The 17317-nt window shown below is 39.7% G+C and overlaps 1 protein-coding gene across 5 annotated transcripts in view; it reads right to left on the minus strand.

The window, feature by feature from the left end:
• AIMP1 (aminoacyl tRNA synthetase complex interacting multifunctional protein 1) overlaps positions 1 to 17317 on the minus strand; it is a 34892-nt gene that overhangs the window by 12605 nt on the left and 4970 nt on the right. For 3 of the 5 annotated variants that reach the window (XM_081877156.1, XM_081877154.1, XM_081877155.1), the window contains 4 exons: positions 8875 to 9008; positions 5471 to 5584; positions 3742 to 3906; positions 2039 to 2247 (listed from right to left, as the gene is read on the minus strand). In XM_081877156.1, the coding sequence (XP_081733282.1) occupies positions 2039 to 2247; positions 3742 to 3906; positions 5471 to 5584; positions 8875 to 8989 (603 nt within the window). In that variant the 5' untranslated portion in view covers positions 8990 to 9008. Of the gene's footprint in view, positions 1 to 2038; positions 2248 to 3741; positions 3907 to 5470; positions 5585 to 8874; positions 9009 to 11197; positions 11285 to 17317 lie in introns of those variants that run through there. The other 2 variants (XM_081877152.1, XM_081877153.1) reach the window with 2 other exon arrangements.

The following is a 17317-nucleotide window of genomic DNA, read 5'->3' on the forward strand; positions in this document are numbered from 1 at the left end:
GTAGATCCTAATGAGTGCTCTATGCAAACACAACTATCCATGGGGCTAATTATGCAGGTCTAGGGGAATTCTGCGCCCATGTTTACTGAGCTACAACCCTTGCTCATGGCAAACCTCTTCTGAAACTTAGGTGAGTGTTTCAAACATTCCTGAACTTTGGGGGGAGGCTGAAAAGGAGGACAATGACAAAAAAGGGCAAAGAAGAAGAACTGCACTCCTCAATCTTTAGGCATGCCTTAAGAAGCTGTATAGGTGTGGATGGCGCTGTGGGTTAAACCACAGAGCCTAGGGCTTGCCGATCAGAAGGTCGGCGGTTCGAATCCCCGTGACACGGTGAGCTCCTGTTGCTCGGTCCTTGCTCCTGTCAACCTAGCAGTTCGAAAGCATGCCAAAAAGTGCAAGTAGATAACTAGGTACCGCTCCGGTGGGAAGGTAAATGGCATTTCAGTGCACTGCTCTGGTTCGCCAGAAGCGGCTTAGTCATGGCTACATGACCCAGAAGCTGTACGTCAGCTCCCCCGGCCAATAAAGTGAGATGAGCGCTGCAACCCCAAAGTCGTCTGCGACTGGACCTAATGGTCAGGGGTCCCTTTACCTTTACTAAGTAGCTGCACAGATCCTACCTAATGAGTCTGGAGATTAAGACTTGAAACAATGGATTCAAGTTGCAAGAAAGGAGATACCAACTAAACATCAGGAAGAACTTTTTGACGGTAAGAGCTGTTTGACAGTGGAATGGACTCCCTTGCGAGGTGGTGGACTCTCTTTCCTTGGAGGTTCCTAAGCAAAGGTTGGGTGGCCATCTGCCATCAATGCCTTATTTGAGATTCCTGCATTGCAGGGGGTTGGACTAGATGACCGTTCTAACTCTAAAATTCTATGATTCTATCATTCAAGTGATAGTGTACATGGGCGCTTCTGATTTCCTTCAAGGTATGTCTCCATCTTTCAAAATGGACGAAGGACAGAACAGATGCATATGTGAAAGTTGAGCATTTTCCAGCCGTAAATTAAGAAGAGAAGTTTACATTCAAAATATTTTTTTTTGTTTCCTCCACCAGTATTACAAGAAATAATTTCAAATCACACATTTACTTAAAATTACCCAGAACGTTAGAAGGTGTGTTTTGCTATGAAATAGCAGAATTAGGGACTCAGGTACATTCGCAAAGATAAAGCGCTTTATAGGGGTTATAACACTATGACCCCAGATGGCGCTGTTGAGTCCCGTTTTTTGCCAATGGGATTTCCCTGTATGAAGTTGACAATGCATTTAAGTGAATCACTTCTCTGATGTGTCTAGATCCAGCCTAAAGATCCAGTCTAGAATACTATTTCATATTTCCTCCCTGCTAGGGGCTTCTTAAATCCCAAGAGAAGAAAACTGCATATGCTTCTGAGAAATATGGCTTTGCCTTACACATGGATGAAAGGCATTCATAGTGCATCCTCTGCTTGACAGACAGGCTGCAATAGCTCAAGTGACATTTCTACTTGGTTAAAGATGAAGAGACATCGTACCTTGACCCACTTGCTGCAGCATCCTATATTTGGCAACAAGAGCAGAAGAGCACATTCCACTGAAATATGCCCAGAACAGAGGTGGAGAGCCTGTGGTCCTGCAGCTGTTGGGTTCAAACTCCCATTAGCCATAGCCACAATGATCAGGAATGATGGGAACTGTAGTCTAGCAACATCTGCTGGGCCACAGGCCTCCCACCCTTGGCCAGGAAGATGTAGACGAGAAGTTATTACTGGCTACTCCAGGTGTGCTGCATACAGGAAGAGGACCACCAAGGTTCATTGAGTTGTTGTGGGAGTCAGATTCTGACACTGGCAGAAGCTAGATTTGTTTTGGCTCCCCTCTATTTAATTTGTTTCTTAAGTAATAAGTTTGTGAACTTGAGATTATTTCAGTATCCATCTGCTGCATAACTTTAAGTGCCAAAACTAAAACTAACCAATTTTAAATATTTAAAATAAACTTTATTTAGCAAAGAAGAATTCAAAGGAAGTATCAAAGGAATTCTTTATGTACCTCTTCTAAAGGAACATGTTTCACTAGACCACTGACGACAGTTCTAGGGTTTGTTTCTCCCACGTCAACTTCCTCAACATACAGAGTATCAGCATCTGGGTGTTTCTTTGCTGCTGTGATGCAACCAATTCGAAAATCAAGTCGGGAAACATCTAAAGGCTTTGAGTCATCATTCGCAGCTGACTGCTGCTTTTTCTCCTTCTTTTCTGCTAAAACAAAATTGGAAGCCATTTAATTACACAGGCACACACATCGCCGGGAATGCAATTCAAGCAAGTTTTCTTTTTCCCTGTCTGAAAAGAAATCCCGCGGTACTTTTTAACATTCTTTGATTTCAAAACAGAGACCCAAAATATGTGACAACAGGCTTCCTTAAACATAGATAACTAGATAGAATTATGGTACCATTTCCTTTAATGTTTTGCTTAGAAGCAAAATGCACCTACCCAAAAATAAGGTTACAGTCTCTGCATACCTGACAGGATTCCTAGAATCACAGAAATATATTAACTTGTAAATATAGCTTTAAAAAACAAAGATTCATAATGGACCTAACCAACTTGGGTCCATTAATTTCAATCTACTGCAAGTAGGCTAGAACCTTCACAATTGGCCTGCTGAGGACTTGTTTTTCAAGGACTGTGGAATATTGAGGACACTTAAACCACAGACCGCTCCCCAGATTAAGGGTATCAGTTGTGAAAAAGGGGAAAGAGGTGGCAATGAAAGGAATCTTGCCTGCTTGGGCTTATACTTAGTGAACAGTATTAGGATCAAGGAAGAAGGAAGCTGGGAAAGATATCCCCCCCCATTGACCAGGAACTTTTCTGGATCAACTGCACCTACATGGAAATAAATCACTTAGGTTCAGGACATCCTCCACTCGATTCCCCCTGCCCACCACCCTCGGAGTGGCTGCCGAGATCATATTAACACCCGTCCTGAAAGACCTACATTGGTTCCCAGTATGTCTCTGAGCATAATTTAAAGTGTTGGTACTGACCTTTAAAGCCTTAAACGGCCTTGGCCCAGTATACCTGAAGGAGTATTGTCCGAGGGCGTTCTGGCAGTTCTGGCAGTTTCCTCCCTGCAAGAAGTGAGGTTGCAGGGGACAAGGCAGAGGGCCTTCTCGGTAGTGGCGCCCACCCCATAACTATCTGACTTTTAGAAGACACCTGAAGGCAACCCTGTTTAGGGAGGTTTTTAATGTTTGATGTTTTGTTGTGCTTTTAATTCTGTTGGGAGCCACCCAGAGTGGCTGGGCAAACCCAGCCAGATGGGCGGGGTATAAATAATATATTATTATTATTATTATTATTATTATTATTATTATTATTATTATTATTCCACCCCGGACTATATGGCTCCTGTTCCAAGATGGCTGGAGCACTGAACAAGAAGTGGGGATACCATACAACAGGTTTGTTTCGTGTCCCCACTTGTTTCCTCCAATTCTAACAATTCTCTTTTCATTTCTAAGGATATTGTATTACTTTGGAAATTTTGGAGCATTGTTAAATGGAAATCATCAGTTACTTCCGAGCTTTTATTTCACATAAGCTACACAGACATTCACTTACCACTTTGCCTAACCTAGTCCAGAATAATTTTCCTGAAAAACTTCTACATTGATAACATTCCTTTTTGGTGTATATTAATGAAACTGAACTTCAAACATTTCCAAGTAGCATATGTAAAATCACCTTTCTTTTCCGTCTTGTCCTTTTTCTTCTTTTCTTCATTTGTTCCTTTAATTTGGTCTTTAGGACCAGATGGGGCCGCTGCAGCAGCGGCGGGCTGAGAGACTTCTTCTGAAAAGGATGCTGTTGCAGAAGGTGTTTCACTGGGCGGCAGAGAGACTTGTTTCACTACATTAAACACAAAGAAAGATTCAAAACATTGCCAAGATATATTTAATGCAGGAATATTACACATTTATTTAATAAAATGTATAAAATGCTAAAATTCAATCCATTAATCAAAAATGAGAGTTCTGTAGGTTTCAAAGGTTTTGTGAAATATTAGTAGTAATAAAATGCAGGGATAAATTTCAATATTGGGATTCTGTCATCTCCAAATGTCTGGGTTCACTTACACATATTAAATTTAATCCTTCTGGCTTTTATGGGTAAGCATTATGAGAGTTAATAGGCAATCAGACTGTTGATAGCAGCAAGAATTAATTGTGCCAATCACGTTAATTAGAATAAATTCTGATTGAACTGAGACTTGCTTCCAAGTTAGATTGTAGCCTTAGCTAAATGTGGCATTTTAGTCAGAAGATTAAAATGTATTAAAAACAATAGGGATGAAATACATTGAAATATAAAAATCAATAGGTTAAAGTTATTGCTTTGGACAATAGCTTCATACCAAGCTAGAAGACAAGCACATCATAAAATTAGTATAAGATTACTAACATAGTACATAAAATGAGTATAATGTTACTAACGTATGCTTTTGACCTGGTTTACAGTTGAGTGTTCCCCTAACACAAGGATTGGACAGGGCTAAAATATTTATCTTCTCCACCCATTCCAATGAGACAAGTTTTTTACTTGCAGAGTGCACCACACACACTCTTTAGGTGATAACACCACCTATCCTTTGGATGATATCATCTCATTTGGCTGCATGTATACGGTAGCCAAAGTATACAAAGTTCATAGTACACTATGGCAAGCATAAAATTAAGTTTGTAAGTTACAAACTTAGGCAATTTCTATGTACTTAAACTCAGAGGCTCGCAGAAAATATTTCTGTATGCACAATTTTGAAAGAAGCAAAATGTGGATAACGGCTTCCAATATCATGCAATCGGATTTCTGCTTGTGCAACAGGATTTCCTCTTCGTCTCCTGTCCCCTGGGACAGCTCCCCTCATTCTTTAGAATTAAGAAGAAAATGTCACTTATAAGGGTTGTATGTATTTTGCATGCACACACAAATAAAATTCCAGTTTATCCCTTCTTCCCCTCCGCCACCAGTTTTCAACCAAAACAGCTTAGAATTTGCGTATTTGAGAAAAGGAGCACCCAAGATTGATTCTCGGTGCTCCAGTTTGTCTGCTGGCTCAGCCTCGCCTCTCACAACATTCCAGATCCTAAAGGCATGTAGAGTAACATTTCATAAAGTGTAGCATGCACCTTCTGAAATGTTACTATGGTTTGCTATGATGCAGTAGAACAAAATGTATAGGTGGTGTCAGACAGGTAGTGAATACTACCAGACAAGTAGCTTACCACCAATATTTTTCTTCATAAATCTAAGAATTGGGGTAAATATCCCTCTACACCCCAAAATACACTTTGTCCCTTCAGGGCCTCCCTAATATTTCTCCCCTTGTTATGGGAAATGAGTGTTCTGCAGACTGAAGAAGCCACACTTGCCTAAGACGACGTTGCTCTCCCACCCCCAACCCCATTTCAGTCACCTCCATTCCGAATTTCAGCCTGGATCAATTCTTGTTTCAGCACATCAATTTCTTTCTTCAGTTTGGCATTTTCTACACGAAGCTTCTTTTCTTCCCTCAGAGATGCCTGCAAGACTACAGGAGACAAGTTCTCCATTAGGAATCACATACACAATACTGTCATAAAGGGAAAGCTTAATTTCACAACTCTGAAATTCAGGGTTTAAGGGTTTAAAGTTGACTTAAGACCCACTTATTCTTAAAACTTCAAAAAACAGAAGAATCACAATTCGTGCATTAGTGCTCTTCTTTATGCTTCCCCCTCTAAATCCTTTCCTATTAAAAAAAAACCTAGGGCAATAATCAAATTAAGACAAAAAAAATATGGGAGTACAGAGCACATTAGGAGTTTCTTGCAGTGCTCAAATTCCAGATTGATTCTGTTGTAGGGGGGAAATCGGAAACTATCAGCTTTTTTAAAAAAAAGCAAACGAGGGGGGGGAAAGTCGTGACAACAGAGAAAGTCTCAACATAGCAACTAAAAGGAAAGATGTTTTTTCCATTAAGGTTCTGGAAATGAGAGCAGGAGATGTGAGTTCTAGCCCTTGCTTTTTCCACAGAATGCCCATATATAGCTACTTAACACCTCAGTTTTCTCAGTTATTAAAGATATTTTACCATCCCACACAAATGTCAAAATGACACACTAATATCTGTTATTACTGCCGAGTCTTAGGTATTTTTTTCAATTAATTCCACAGCATAGCCAGAATTGGACTTTTTAATCACATTGTGCGCCTCCCCCCCCCCAGCTCCCCTTTTCCTTGGCACCTGCTCTGAGAAACGAGCTGTTGCTCTAAGGTTCTTGCGGGAATACAATTTGGAACTGTATTGTATGCCTATTACAATGGAATGCATAGCCAAACTGTTTATTCTTTAGTTTAAAAGTCTTCCTTATAACTACATCAGGAAAGGGGGGGGGGGGAGGAAGATGACAGAGCATTTCTCTGTAAACTATAGTGAAATGAACTCTACAGGCACTACCTGAGGGCAATGCAGAAACTGTTGAAAAGTTTGATCTCTTATATTTATAAAGCAGAACATTTGTCTGTTGATTCTAGGCCAAAATGACTCCTTTGGAATTTTTATTTTTTAATGTGAGGCTTTGGTTCAGACACATTGAACAATATGCTGAAAACCCTGGACCTGGAGACAATACGATCAAAAAGGTGGCAGACAGTTATTTTTTGCTTTGTGCTATAGTCCACAAATGTTAACACAGCCTTTGTCAGCTTGTAGTGCCCCCCAGATGTTTTGGACTCCAAATCCCATCAGCCCCAAGCAGCATGCGATATGTCTGGGCCTGATGGGAGTTGAAGTCCAAAAATCTTTATAGAGTGCTAGAGGTCAGTAAAGCCTGCTTTAAACCACTGGAATATATAATAGCTTTCTACACAAGTATATAAGCATAACAAAAGGTAAAAATATGCTTAAAGAGCTTCAGCTATGGCTCTAGATCATTATATAACACAGATTGCGGCTTTGTGGTTTTTTAATCTTGACCTAGTCAAAGAATTTCATAGGTATCACAACAAACTCTTGGACAAATCAATGCTGAAAGTAGACAATTAAGAATCCATGCAGACGAATTGTTGAAGGGTTATTAAAGTCACAATAAACTGCACAAAGTTATTAATTAGCACTATCACAGCATGGGCTAAAAGCTTAGTTATCAATCACATGATCTACATGTATAAAGTTGTATGTCCATTTCCAGAATCCCTTGTTAAAGGACCATGGGTTTAGGGGTGGGATAACCTATAACCAAGACCTTAGAGAGATTCTTTCAATCAAGCGTAGAGACAGATCAATCATCTGATTTCTGTAAGGCGGTTTTATATGGTGGGCTTTTAACAATGCTAGAGAAGCAAACTGTAAATTCTTCAGAGTCAGGTGGCTTACATTTACACAGCTCTCACGCAATATTTTTTCTTCAAGAGGAGGATGCCACCATTCAGTACAGTCAGCTCTAGTTACAGCAGAATTCTCTGCACCTTGAGAAGGACTGGACTTGGCCCTTTTCTGGTATCACACACATGAGGAAGAGTTTGCTATCTTGCTCTTTAAAGAGGGCTTAATATTTCTGCACCCTGTGGATTTTAACTCTCCTCTCCCCATGAACAGGAATTACATTTTTATTCATCTAACACAGGGATGGGGGGCCAATGACCCTCAAGATGCTGTTGGATTCCAACTCCCATCAGCGCAAGCCAACATAGTGAAGAATGAGAGGAATTATAGTCCAACAAAATCCAGAGGGACACAGATCTGATTTAATAGGCCTGAACTGAGCTCTCAAGACAGTTTACACACTAATATACAAAAATTCAAACTAGCACCACAACTCTAAAACTTTTAAATTAAAATCTATGGGAACCAGCAGAATAAATAAAAACTACCCAAACACTTCTAGAAACAAGCAGATTTGAACCATGTGTCTTCACCGTATTATTAAATTGAAGGAACTGTGTATGAAAATATCCAGTGAGTGAGTATTCTCAAGATACACACATCTTTTGGAAGGCATTAAAATATACATGCTATACTTCAAATCCATTTTGTGGTTGGGAGCTACAAATGTGCACACCATCTCCTACATTTCTGCAGCACCTACTATTTAAATGAGTTCAAGATTGGGACACCTATCTTACGTTTGTTTGGAAGGAACAGGAGAAGATCAATTCCAGCATGCCACAATGCACAGAACTGTAAAAATCCTCCATTTTCAGGGTTGCTACAACGTGCTGGCATCATCTTTAAAACGTTGGCATGCTTTTAGTCCTGGCACTCTACCTGGATGTCCAGAAGATAATAGTTGCTAGAAATGTTTTATTAACTGAATTTTATGCACTGGCTCCTATTCCTTGTTAAATCACAAAGGTACTGGCCTCCCAGTTTAGACTACTGAATGCGCTCTACAGAGGATGTTCTTGAAAACAGCATGGACATTTGCAGTGGCTGACAATTATTTTCTCTATATAATTCAATGTGTTTATTATTGCCCATAAAGCCCTACATGGCCTGGCATACCTTTTTCCATATGCACCTTCCCTGAGAAGACCTTGTGCCATCAAGTATAAAAGTTAATTCAGGAGTTGTTCATTTTACAGCCATGACAATAATTAAGGTTGGGGGCCTGCCAAGTATCAAAACTGTTTTGACACCAGGTAATTCCTTTGCTTTTTAAAATGATAGGAAACTTAGCACGTTTATTGCTTGCTGCAGGGAAGGTATAACCTAAATTCTGGGGTTTACATACTGGGCTAGATTCACAGTAAGAAATTCTCAACTCTGCTCACAGATTTTGCATGCAAGTTTTATGACAAAGCACATTTAAATGATAAGGTCAAAGACTGATGCCTTACTGGCTTTTTCCTTTAAAAGAGCCACTTGCTGCTTAAGGTATTCGATAACTTGATCTGCTTCTGTGCCCTTCTGCTCCAGCCTGTTCAAAACTGCGTTGTTGGCTGCCATTTTCATCAAGGAACGGACGAAAAACCTAAATAAAAGGAAACAGGATGATGTGAATGTTTTATTAATGCAATTATCTGCAGCTCTGTTTTGAATTGACTAAGAACCAGCCACTGCCAGCGCCGTAGAACATCTAACAATAGAGCCTATTGGGTTTGCCCTCTCTAACTTAAAACACTCAGATTAAAAGGAATTGTCAAGCTGATTTTGCTGTGTGACATTATTTTCCAGTATTCTGGAAGAAAAGTGATTATGGTCTACCATCTGTAACAAACATGTTTCTTAATTCTACTTTTTATATAATGCAAGGCTGAGTCTGCTAAAGTTAGGTCGTTTTAACCACTACTGATTTCCAAAAGAGCATTGAGGTGTAGGGCAGGGGTGGGAAACCTGTGCTCCTCCTGAGGGAGCTGGACTCCAGCTCCCATCATCCCTGACCATTGGGCCATGATGGCTGGAACTGATGGGAGTTGGGTGTCCAACCACATCTGGAGGCCCATGGGTATGAGGGTTTTGTGTGGCACTGCCAACTTATCAATAAAAAAAAACCCTTTGCTAACTGTCAACACTGGAAGGGCTATGGAAGTTAAAGGGCAACATCCAGTGATCTTCACCCATGTGTTCATGGAAATCAATTTCTGCTATAGAACTTTCTCTTTCTCCCCCCCCCCCTCTTGTCTCCACCCTGACACACCTCCAATATTTGCTCTGGAAGGTCCTCTAACCCCTCCGGAACATATTTGGGAGCAGGAGGTAGAGGGGGAAGGAAGATGTAAAAGTGCCATTACACAAGCAGACATTTGCTCTTGCTACTTTGGGTTTTACCCAGTGTAGTTATTCATATTATTTTTTCTGAAAATATATTATACAATGATATTATACCTTTTAAAAAAAAGAGCACATAGTTAATAATAATCTCTACTTCTGAACAAACCTAAAACAGCAAGCCTACAACAGCAGCAGCATGTATCCATGAAGTGATATAAAGGACTGATTCCAGTCCTGATTCCAGGGAGATTTTTAAATTAATGCAGGATTAAATGTATGTTCTATGTTACTAGACAAACACAGCCAAATGTTGTTTTCTATTCTTCCCTCTGTTTGCCACAGCAGCATTAGAAATGAGAACGGTAGAGTACTTTTCCTGAAGTACTCTACGAAATCTAGAATGCTGTAGACAGCAGAAAATGTACGACTGCTGAAACATGGATCTACAGCATAGCTGCCTTGTCTGAAACATCAAATTCTAAATTGTGTCCTTTGCTATTGCCCCATTCATCAGATCACTTCAATTGCACTTTATATAAAAAAACTAGTTTCTGAAAAATACATTGTCTAAGAATACTATTCATAATACTTATGGGCTAATCAAGTCATTATATACAAAACATGCTACCATACAACATAATTATTAAAGCAATAAAATATCCAGTTTTCATTGGGATAAAGACTTCTCAACTTCTTATCATTTGTAGAAGATAAAATTGGAGGATTATTACAGGGATTATTCTAATTATTCTAATACATTGTAATTACAGGAATGTCATGGAAAAAAACCACAGCTATGAATCAAACTAATTTCTGATGCAGATTGGAGGGCAATAACTTGCTTCAGTGACACGATTATCTAGTTATTTCCTTAATGCTGAGAGAAACACTGGGTTCTTTTTGCTAATCTGAGAACAATTCTAGCTGATAAAATAATTATGAACCAAGAGATCTCACAACAAAGAAGACATTGTGATATTCACAAGTTGTGCTTTTGGTTCTATCTAGCCTAGTATTATTCTTTAAATTCGTTTCTGAAGCATCTGCTTTCAATATACAAGTCTTAACACTTTAGACACAGCATTTAAACAAAGAAATAGAGGCTTCTTACTAGCAAACTGTGTTTTAAGGAGCCAAAAATATACCCTGACAATTTAAGAAAGCATGCAAGTTACATAAAATCAGTATTAAATGCAATCCTGGGCTTTATAGACCAAAATAATGAGGACAGTAACAATAAAGGAATCCCCCAAATGACTGCACTTAATCATGTGTCAAAGAAACAGAAAAAATAATCACTTTACCCAGTGTCATTCTTTTACACCCGCAGTTCACTATGCCATGCACTGTTAAGTAGAAAGAAAAGAAATCTATCTTCTTAAGCCCAAATAACTGGAATGGTTAAAAAAGAGGGGACAACCCTTATTATTCTGCTAGTTTCTGTATTACCTGAATATTAATATTTGGTCCAGTGCTGAAACTGAAAGCATAAACCAGATTCAAAAGCACCCAGCCACACTGTGTGGCAGCAACTGGTCCTGGTCAGCTATTTATAAACACACCACTTCAGCAAGATATTAGGATGGTATTTCAGTCATATATTTGGACTAGTGCTTAGGTTTAGAAAATATTCTGCAGATGATATGCATGTAGAAATGTACTAGTTTCAGAGTTATCATACTGAAAGCCTGGAAAGACCACTTGAATTTGGCCACAGTAAGTGCTGGATTGATGAGTTTTATGGCTACACAGCAGAATTTTTGAAGCTAATGCCTCTGGCTTTCCCCCTTTTTCACTTGGGAAGCTCTCTGGTCATTCAAGAGATAACAGATTTTCTATTTTCTATTCAAATAATAACTTATGGGTTCAGCTATAAGACAATTACTGCTTCAAAGCTGCAGTGATTGAAAAGTAACCTATCTGTGCTTTACAAATATTTCACAATTTGTTTAATTTGTGTTCCGAAACAACAGTCAGAGAGCCTAGCAGTGTAACAGTATAGATTGTCATTTTATGCCAGAGTGACACTAGTACAGTGGAATGGCACAAATGTAGTTAACCATGGTTTAATGATCAAGCAGGAATGGCCCAGTTCACATGTATCACTAAGCCAAACCATGGCTTAGTGAGAATGCGTGAGGGTTCCTAGACAAGAGATGACAGGTGCTGAGAATAGCCACAGTTTCACACAGGGTGTCATCCAAACCCAAGTTTGCAGTTTGTCCTCTCCAGACAAATCACAAGCCGTGGACACTGTTTTATAGCTTGTGGTTTATCTGGAGTGCAACAACCCACAAGCTCAGGTTCACACGGCAGGTTCAGCCAAACCAAGGTTAGCTCATGGCAGGGCAACAGCAGGAGAAACAAGGGAGGAATGTAGTGGCCGTGATCTCTACTCTGGAACCAGCACACTCACGATTTCACATTGAGCCATAGTTTGGCTTAGAGCTACATGCAAGCCAGGTCACAGTGTGTGATATCCTACAGCCGATGACTTAATTACTCCATAAATCACAAATGCTTTAAAAAGAGAGAGAGAATGCAAGCAAAAGTCCTTAGATTTTGTATTCCAGCCACACTGACACAAGGCAGATCAAGCATTTTCTCCCCTGTTTGGATTAAGCAAGGGAAACAAATGTCAGCATTTAAACAAACATACAGAAATATAAACTTTGCTGCAAACTGTTTTTTCAAAAAATCTAGCACAGCTGTTTTGGTAGAACATGGGAACTTCAGTAGGTTAAGTTCAGCTGCGGGACTCTTGAACGAGTCAAATCACGATCCTACTCAATTCACATTGTGGAAGCTTAGTTGAGAGCTCTTTAGTAGCACTTAGCAGATTTCAGTTGAATCACTTCATAAACTTTTTACTGCTGCTTAAACCTACCAATTTCAGCCTACCTGTGCAACAGCTTTCTTAAATAAATAAATAAATAAATAAATGTGTGATCTGTAAGATAGTATACTTCCACTTAAACTTTATTGTATTAAACTGCACTTACTGGGAGGAAGCCCCACAAAACTCACAAGAAATTTACTTCTGAGTAAGCATGTACAGGACAGTGATGTTACTCAAAGAAAGCAATGAAACTAAGAGTACAAGGTTAAGCACTTCCTCAGTAGCACTATATGTAAGATAATACCGATAACAGCTGAAAATAGATCACCAGGGAATTTTTTTAACAGGCTCTGTTACAACAGAGAAGTCTCCCTATGACTAGTGTATCTATTTTGAACTGCTAGGATTTCAATCTCTGTTGTCTAGTTCAGGCAGTGCACTGATATTCTACACAATTTCTACACTGAGCAGAATACAGCCATACAAGAACCCTAAGTAAAACTACTCAACATCTACAATTCTAAAGATAGTCATTGCAGAAGAAGTATGCCAACAGCGGTACGGAGACAGATTTTACCACTGCCAAACAGGCAAGTTGCTTTTCTATTTAAAACCAGAATGCCTTTTCAGCTACAGATTTTTATTTTTTTTAATCTCTGGATACACTCTTCTCTTTTGCCTGCGCTGTAGCTGTTTAGGACAGTGGCCCTAGTTTCTAACTCTCAGAGTCCCACATCTCTTTGTCATTTTGGCAGAACATTTTACTGTATGGTAATTGGAATAATTAAGCCATCCCAAGTACATTTTTAATATCACTCTAATAGGAATACAAACCCATTCAGACCACAAAGTCGTCCCCCCCCTCTAAATACAGTCTATAAAGTATGTTGAGTTATGTGGGAACAATCACACTTGCTGGTTTAGCAAATGTTTCTGGCCACCCATTCAAGACTGAGCTAACGATTCCACTTCTGCTCTCTGGATACTAAAATAAGGATGTTATAACAAAGATGTGTACAATAACTTCTCTTTCTCACAGGCTACAATGGTGCATTTGCCAGCTAGCTAATCTTATCACAAACATACCCACACCGTGTTATATATTGATTTGAGTTCTAAGCAGCGTTCGAAATTTGCAGCTGCATTTTGTACCTGGCTACTGGCCACAAGCCTGGGAGTCCTTGGATCTTGACTGTTTTCACACACTAGTAACACATTCTGTAGAATTCTATCCATTCTATTTTATCTATGCAATCAGAATGAATTTCAGAAACCAAAAAATCATACAGTCGTACCTTGGTTCTCGAATGGGATCCATTCTGGAAGTCCGTTCACCTTCCGAAAATGTTCAAAAACCAAGGTGCGCCTTCCAATTGGCTGCAGGAGCTTCCTGCATTCAATCGGAAGCTGCGGAAGCCGTGTCGGACGCTTGGCTTCCAAAAAAAGTTCACAAACACTTCTGGGTTTGCGGTGTTCGGGAGCCAAAACGTTCGAGTCACAAGGCGTTTGAGAACCAAGGTACCACTGTATTCAAAACACGACTTTCCAGATGTCTGGCCCCAAAATGGCAACTAGGCATTCCGTTTTGGTGACTGTAACCCTGGTTTAAGAAGCTATTTGGTGCCTAGCTTATATAGCTGAGTTTTTAATACTGGTTCTAAGCTACCATGCACCCATGTTACTCGCCCTTACAAGTTCTCTGTGGAAGCTTTCATGCTTTACAAAAATAGAAAGATAAAAGTATTATGCCTAACTGTGGAAGTAAAAAAAAAAAAAAAAAATACAACAAAAGCCTGAATATGAATTTGTACAGAAGCATTACCTTTGAAAAAAATGGGAAAATGCAATATTTTTCTTTTAAAAAATCTTATTATATTGGTTCACTGACACATATAGTTAATTCTACAGCCCTGAATGGGCAAGGGGGTTAGCTTTCTTAAAATTGAAGTCACACAGGAGAACAATTTAAATTGCAAATTGGCTCTGCTTGGCAAGCAGGTCTTTTCTCCTTCCAGGTGCTGACCAAAGATGATCCCACAGCAGTCTCAACCGAAATAAAGCCTCAACCAACACTTCTACCTCTTTCCTCATCTTCATACAACTGTTCTTAGTCTAACTTGGGTGGAATGGAACAGTCACTTGAATTTAGACTCCCAAATGACAGCTGCACTGACAAGACAGAAATCACATTCCTTGATCATCGGCCTATTTACTCAGAATCAAGTCTCCCTAAGTACAAAGTATGGTATCCAATGAAGTAATTTGCTTAGTGCAAGGACTTCTGGCTGTGCAACATAACTTCCGGTTCCACTGATTGCACCCCACTAGATCTGTTCTGGAGGTTCCTCCAACCCTGTGGAGCAAATCTCGGGAAGAAGGGGGGCGGGCAAGGAAGTTCCATTGCACATACAGAAATATATGTGCTAAATGGAACTACTTCATTGGACACTATCTAGTGAAACTAAGGATCCCCGGCCTGCAATGGATGCCTAGGATTACAGCGTAAACAATTTCAGCTAAAACTGCAGGCTCTTATCAGCATGGATATAGTTCACTTCAATCCAAATGAACCCAATTCCTTCGCAAAAAAAAAGTAGTCAGCAGTGAAGTTTAGAGAATTAATCAGCAAATTTTCAATTAACTTTAGTACATACTGAAAAATAGGTATTTGGTCTATTTAGACTGGGATCTTAGGTGTTTGCTGACAGAAGGGGTTTTTAACAAGGAAGGGTTCCTCCCATGAAGGAATTCTTCCTCCGTGAACAGAAGCTTCTCCTGATCACAAATAAAAACTTAGGACCCAAGCCACTAATAATTTATTTGTCGAACACCTTATGCCTGAATGGCTTGAACCTTCTCCTATAGCTAATGGCAATCTTCCTGTTACACAAGGGATAGCTTGAAGTCCCATATACAGTACTGTTGGATATACATGAAACGCTGTCTGGTGTTCCACCCAGAAACAACACTTACACAATAGACATGTTTAATAGCCTCCACATGGCTCTGGTACAGCCACAGTTTTCTGATCCATTACCTGCTTCTGGCCTTTTAAATTCCAGACCAGAGCTGCAACTAGCAAATTATCAACCACTGACCAGAGGATTGGCTGTATGCATAAGAGCCAATTTACACTCCTACTCAGCCAAAGCTCACTGGAGGGCCATGGGCGGTCACCCTCTCTCATTCCTTAGGCCAAGCCTGCTTTGAGATCATCTGCATTCAGCACCTGGAGGGAGAAGGGACCTGCTTGCCAAGCAGAGCCAATTTGCAGTTTAAATTGTTTTCATGTGTGACTTGAATTTTAAGAAAGCATGCTATCCAAGCAGTTGCTAAGTTCCACTTAAACATTTGCACAAATAAAATCTCAAGGAAAGCGCAGAGCATTGGAATGCTTTTGGAAAGGCAAGGCTTAATGTGTGACTGAAGAAAGCATCATTGGATGAGGAAATCTCAGTACAGGTTCAGAACGGGACCAGCGTGGAAACAGAAGGCGAGATGGCGCAACTTTCATGTTAAGGAGAAAGGGTTGGGAAGAAAGAAGGTCTATGGATAGCCATCTCCTTTCACAAAACCCAAAATTATCTTCATTGTTGGGAAGTTATTGCTAGTTACAATACTATGATGATCTGGATAAGAGTTAACAAAATTGAATGCTGGCAAGACAAAATAAATTATGATTAGCAAGCTGGAGCTGGGGAAAGTGTGCATCTTGGGTGGGCTCCAACACACGACTTTGATGCTTGACTCCTAAAGCCACAGCTCTGGTTAGAAACACATTTTACCAGATTTAGATGGTCAAAGAGGCAGCTATAACTTGTCCTCTAGCCAAGTTCTCACCACTGTTATTCATCCAATGGCAAGGTCTTACTTAGATTACAAAAACATGCTCGACGTTGGGCTCTCCTTAGAAAGTTAGTAAGCTTAACCAGTTTAAAATGCAGTGGCCCGCTTTTTGGAAATAGTTCCAATCTGGAGTCCATTTTAACTGGCTGATATCCTATGGAATATTCTCCCTAGAGAACTTCAGAGGACTTCCTTTTGCATCCACCATCAACAGCTTAAGATACTTCCCCCACCCAAGCATTTATGTTGAATAGATTTATGGTTGATCTGTTATTAGTCTTGTTTTGAGCAGCTGCTTCAGCTGTTGTCTGATATTTTTATGGGCTTTTAAATTCATTAATGCTTTTTAAAAAAACTTTTTACATGTTGGTTTGAATGCCCATTTGGCTGGAAAGGTGATTAAGTAGTTGTATAAATAAACTTGCACCACAGGCCATATTACTATGGCACAAACATACAATTATTCCTTTCATTTATGTTACTACCCACAATTAAATTTACATTCTCCTCTCCCAGATTCCAAAATGCCTAGTCCCTGCACTCATTTTAAAGCACAGTTACCAGAGCTTCATACGAAAGCTTCTGCTATGGGCCAAAGAGTGCAATCCTATACATGTTTTATTGCTGGTTTGGAGAGAAGTGTTATGTTGTCATAGTGAACTGCATTTTATTATAAATTCTTTTTTGGCTATTTTTTAACAGATGGGCTTTCTGCTGGAATGAGATATACTTCCAGGTAGGTGACTAGGGAACAAGCCCCACTGAAGACAATAAAATTAATTTCATCGATCATAGAATTTTAAACTTGGAATGTACCACAAGGTCATCTAGTCCAACCCTCCTGCAATGCAGGAATGTTTCACCCAATGTGGAACTCAAACCTA

The sequence above is a fragment of the Podarcis erhardii genome, assembly GCF_964252035.2.
Source record: "Podarcis erhardii genome assembly, chromosome: 9".
NCBI lineage: Eukaryota > Metazoa > Chordata > Lepidosauria > Squamata > Lacertidae > Podarcis > Podarcis erhardii.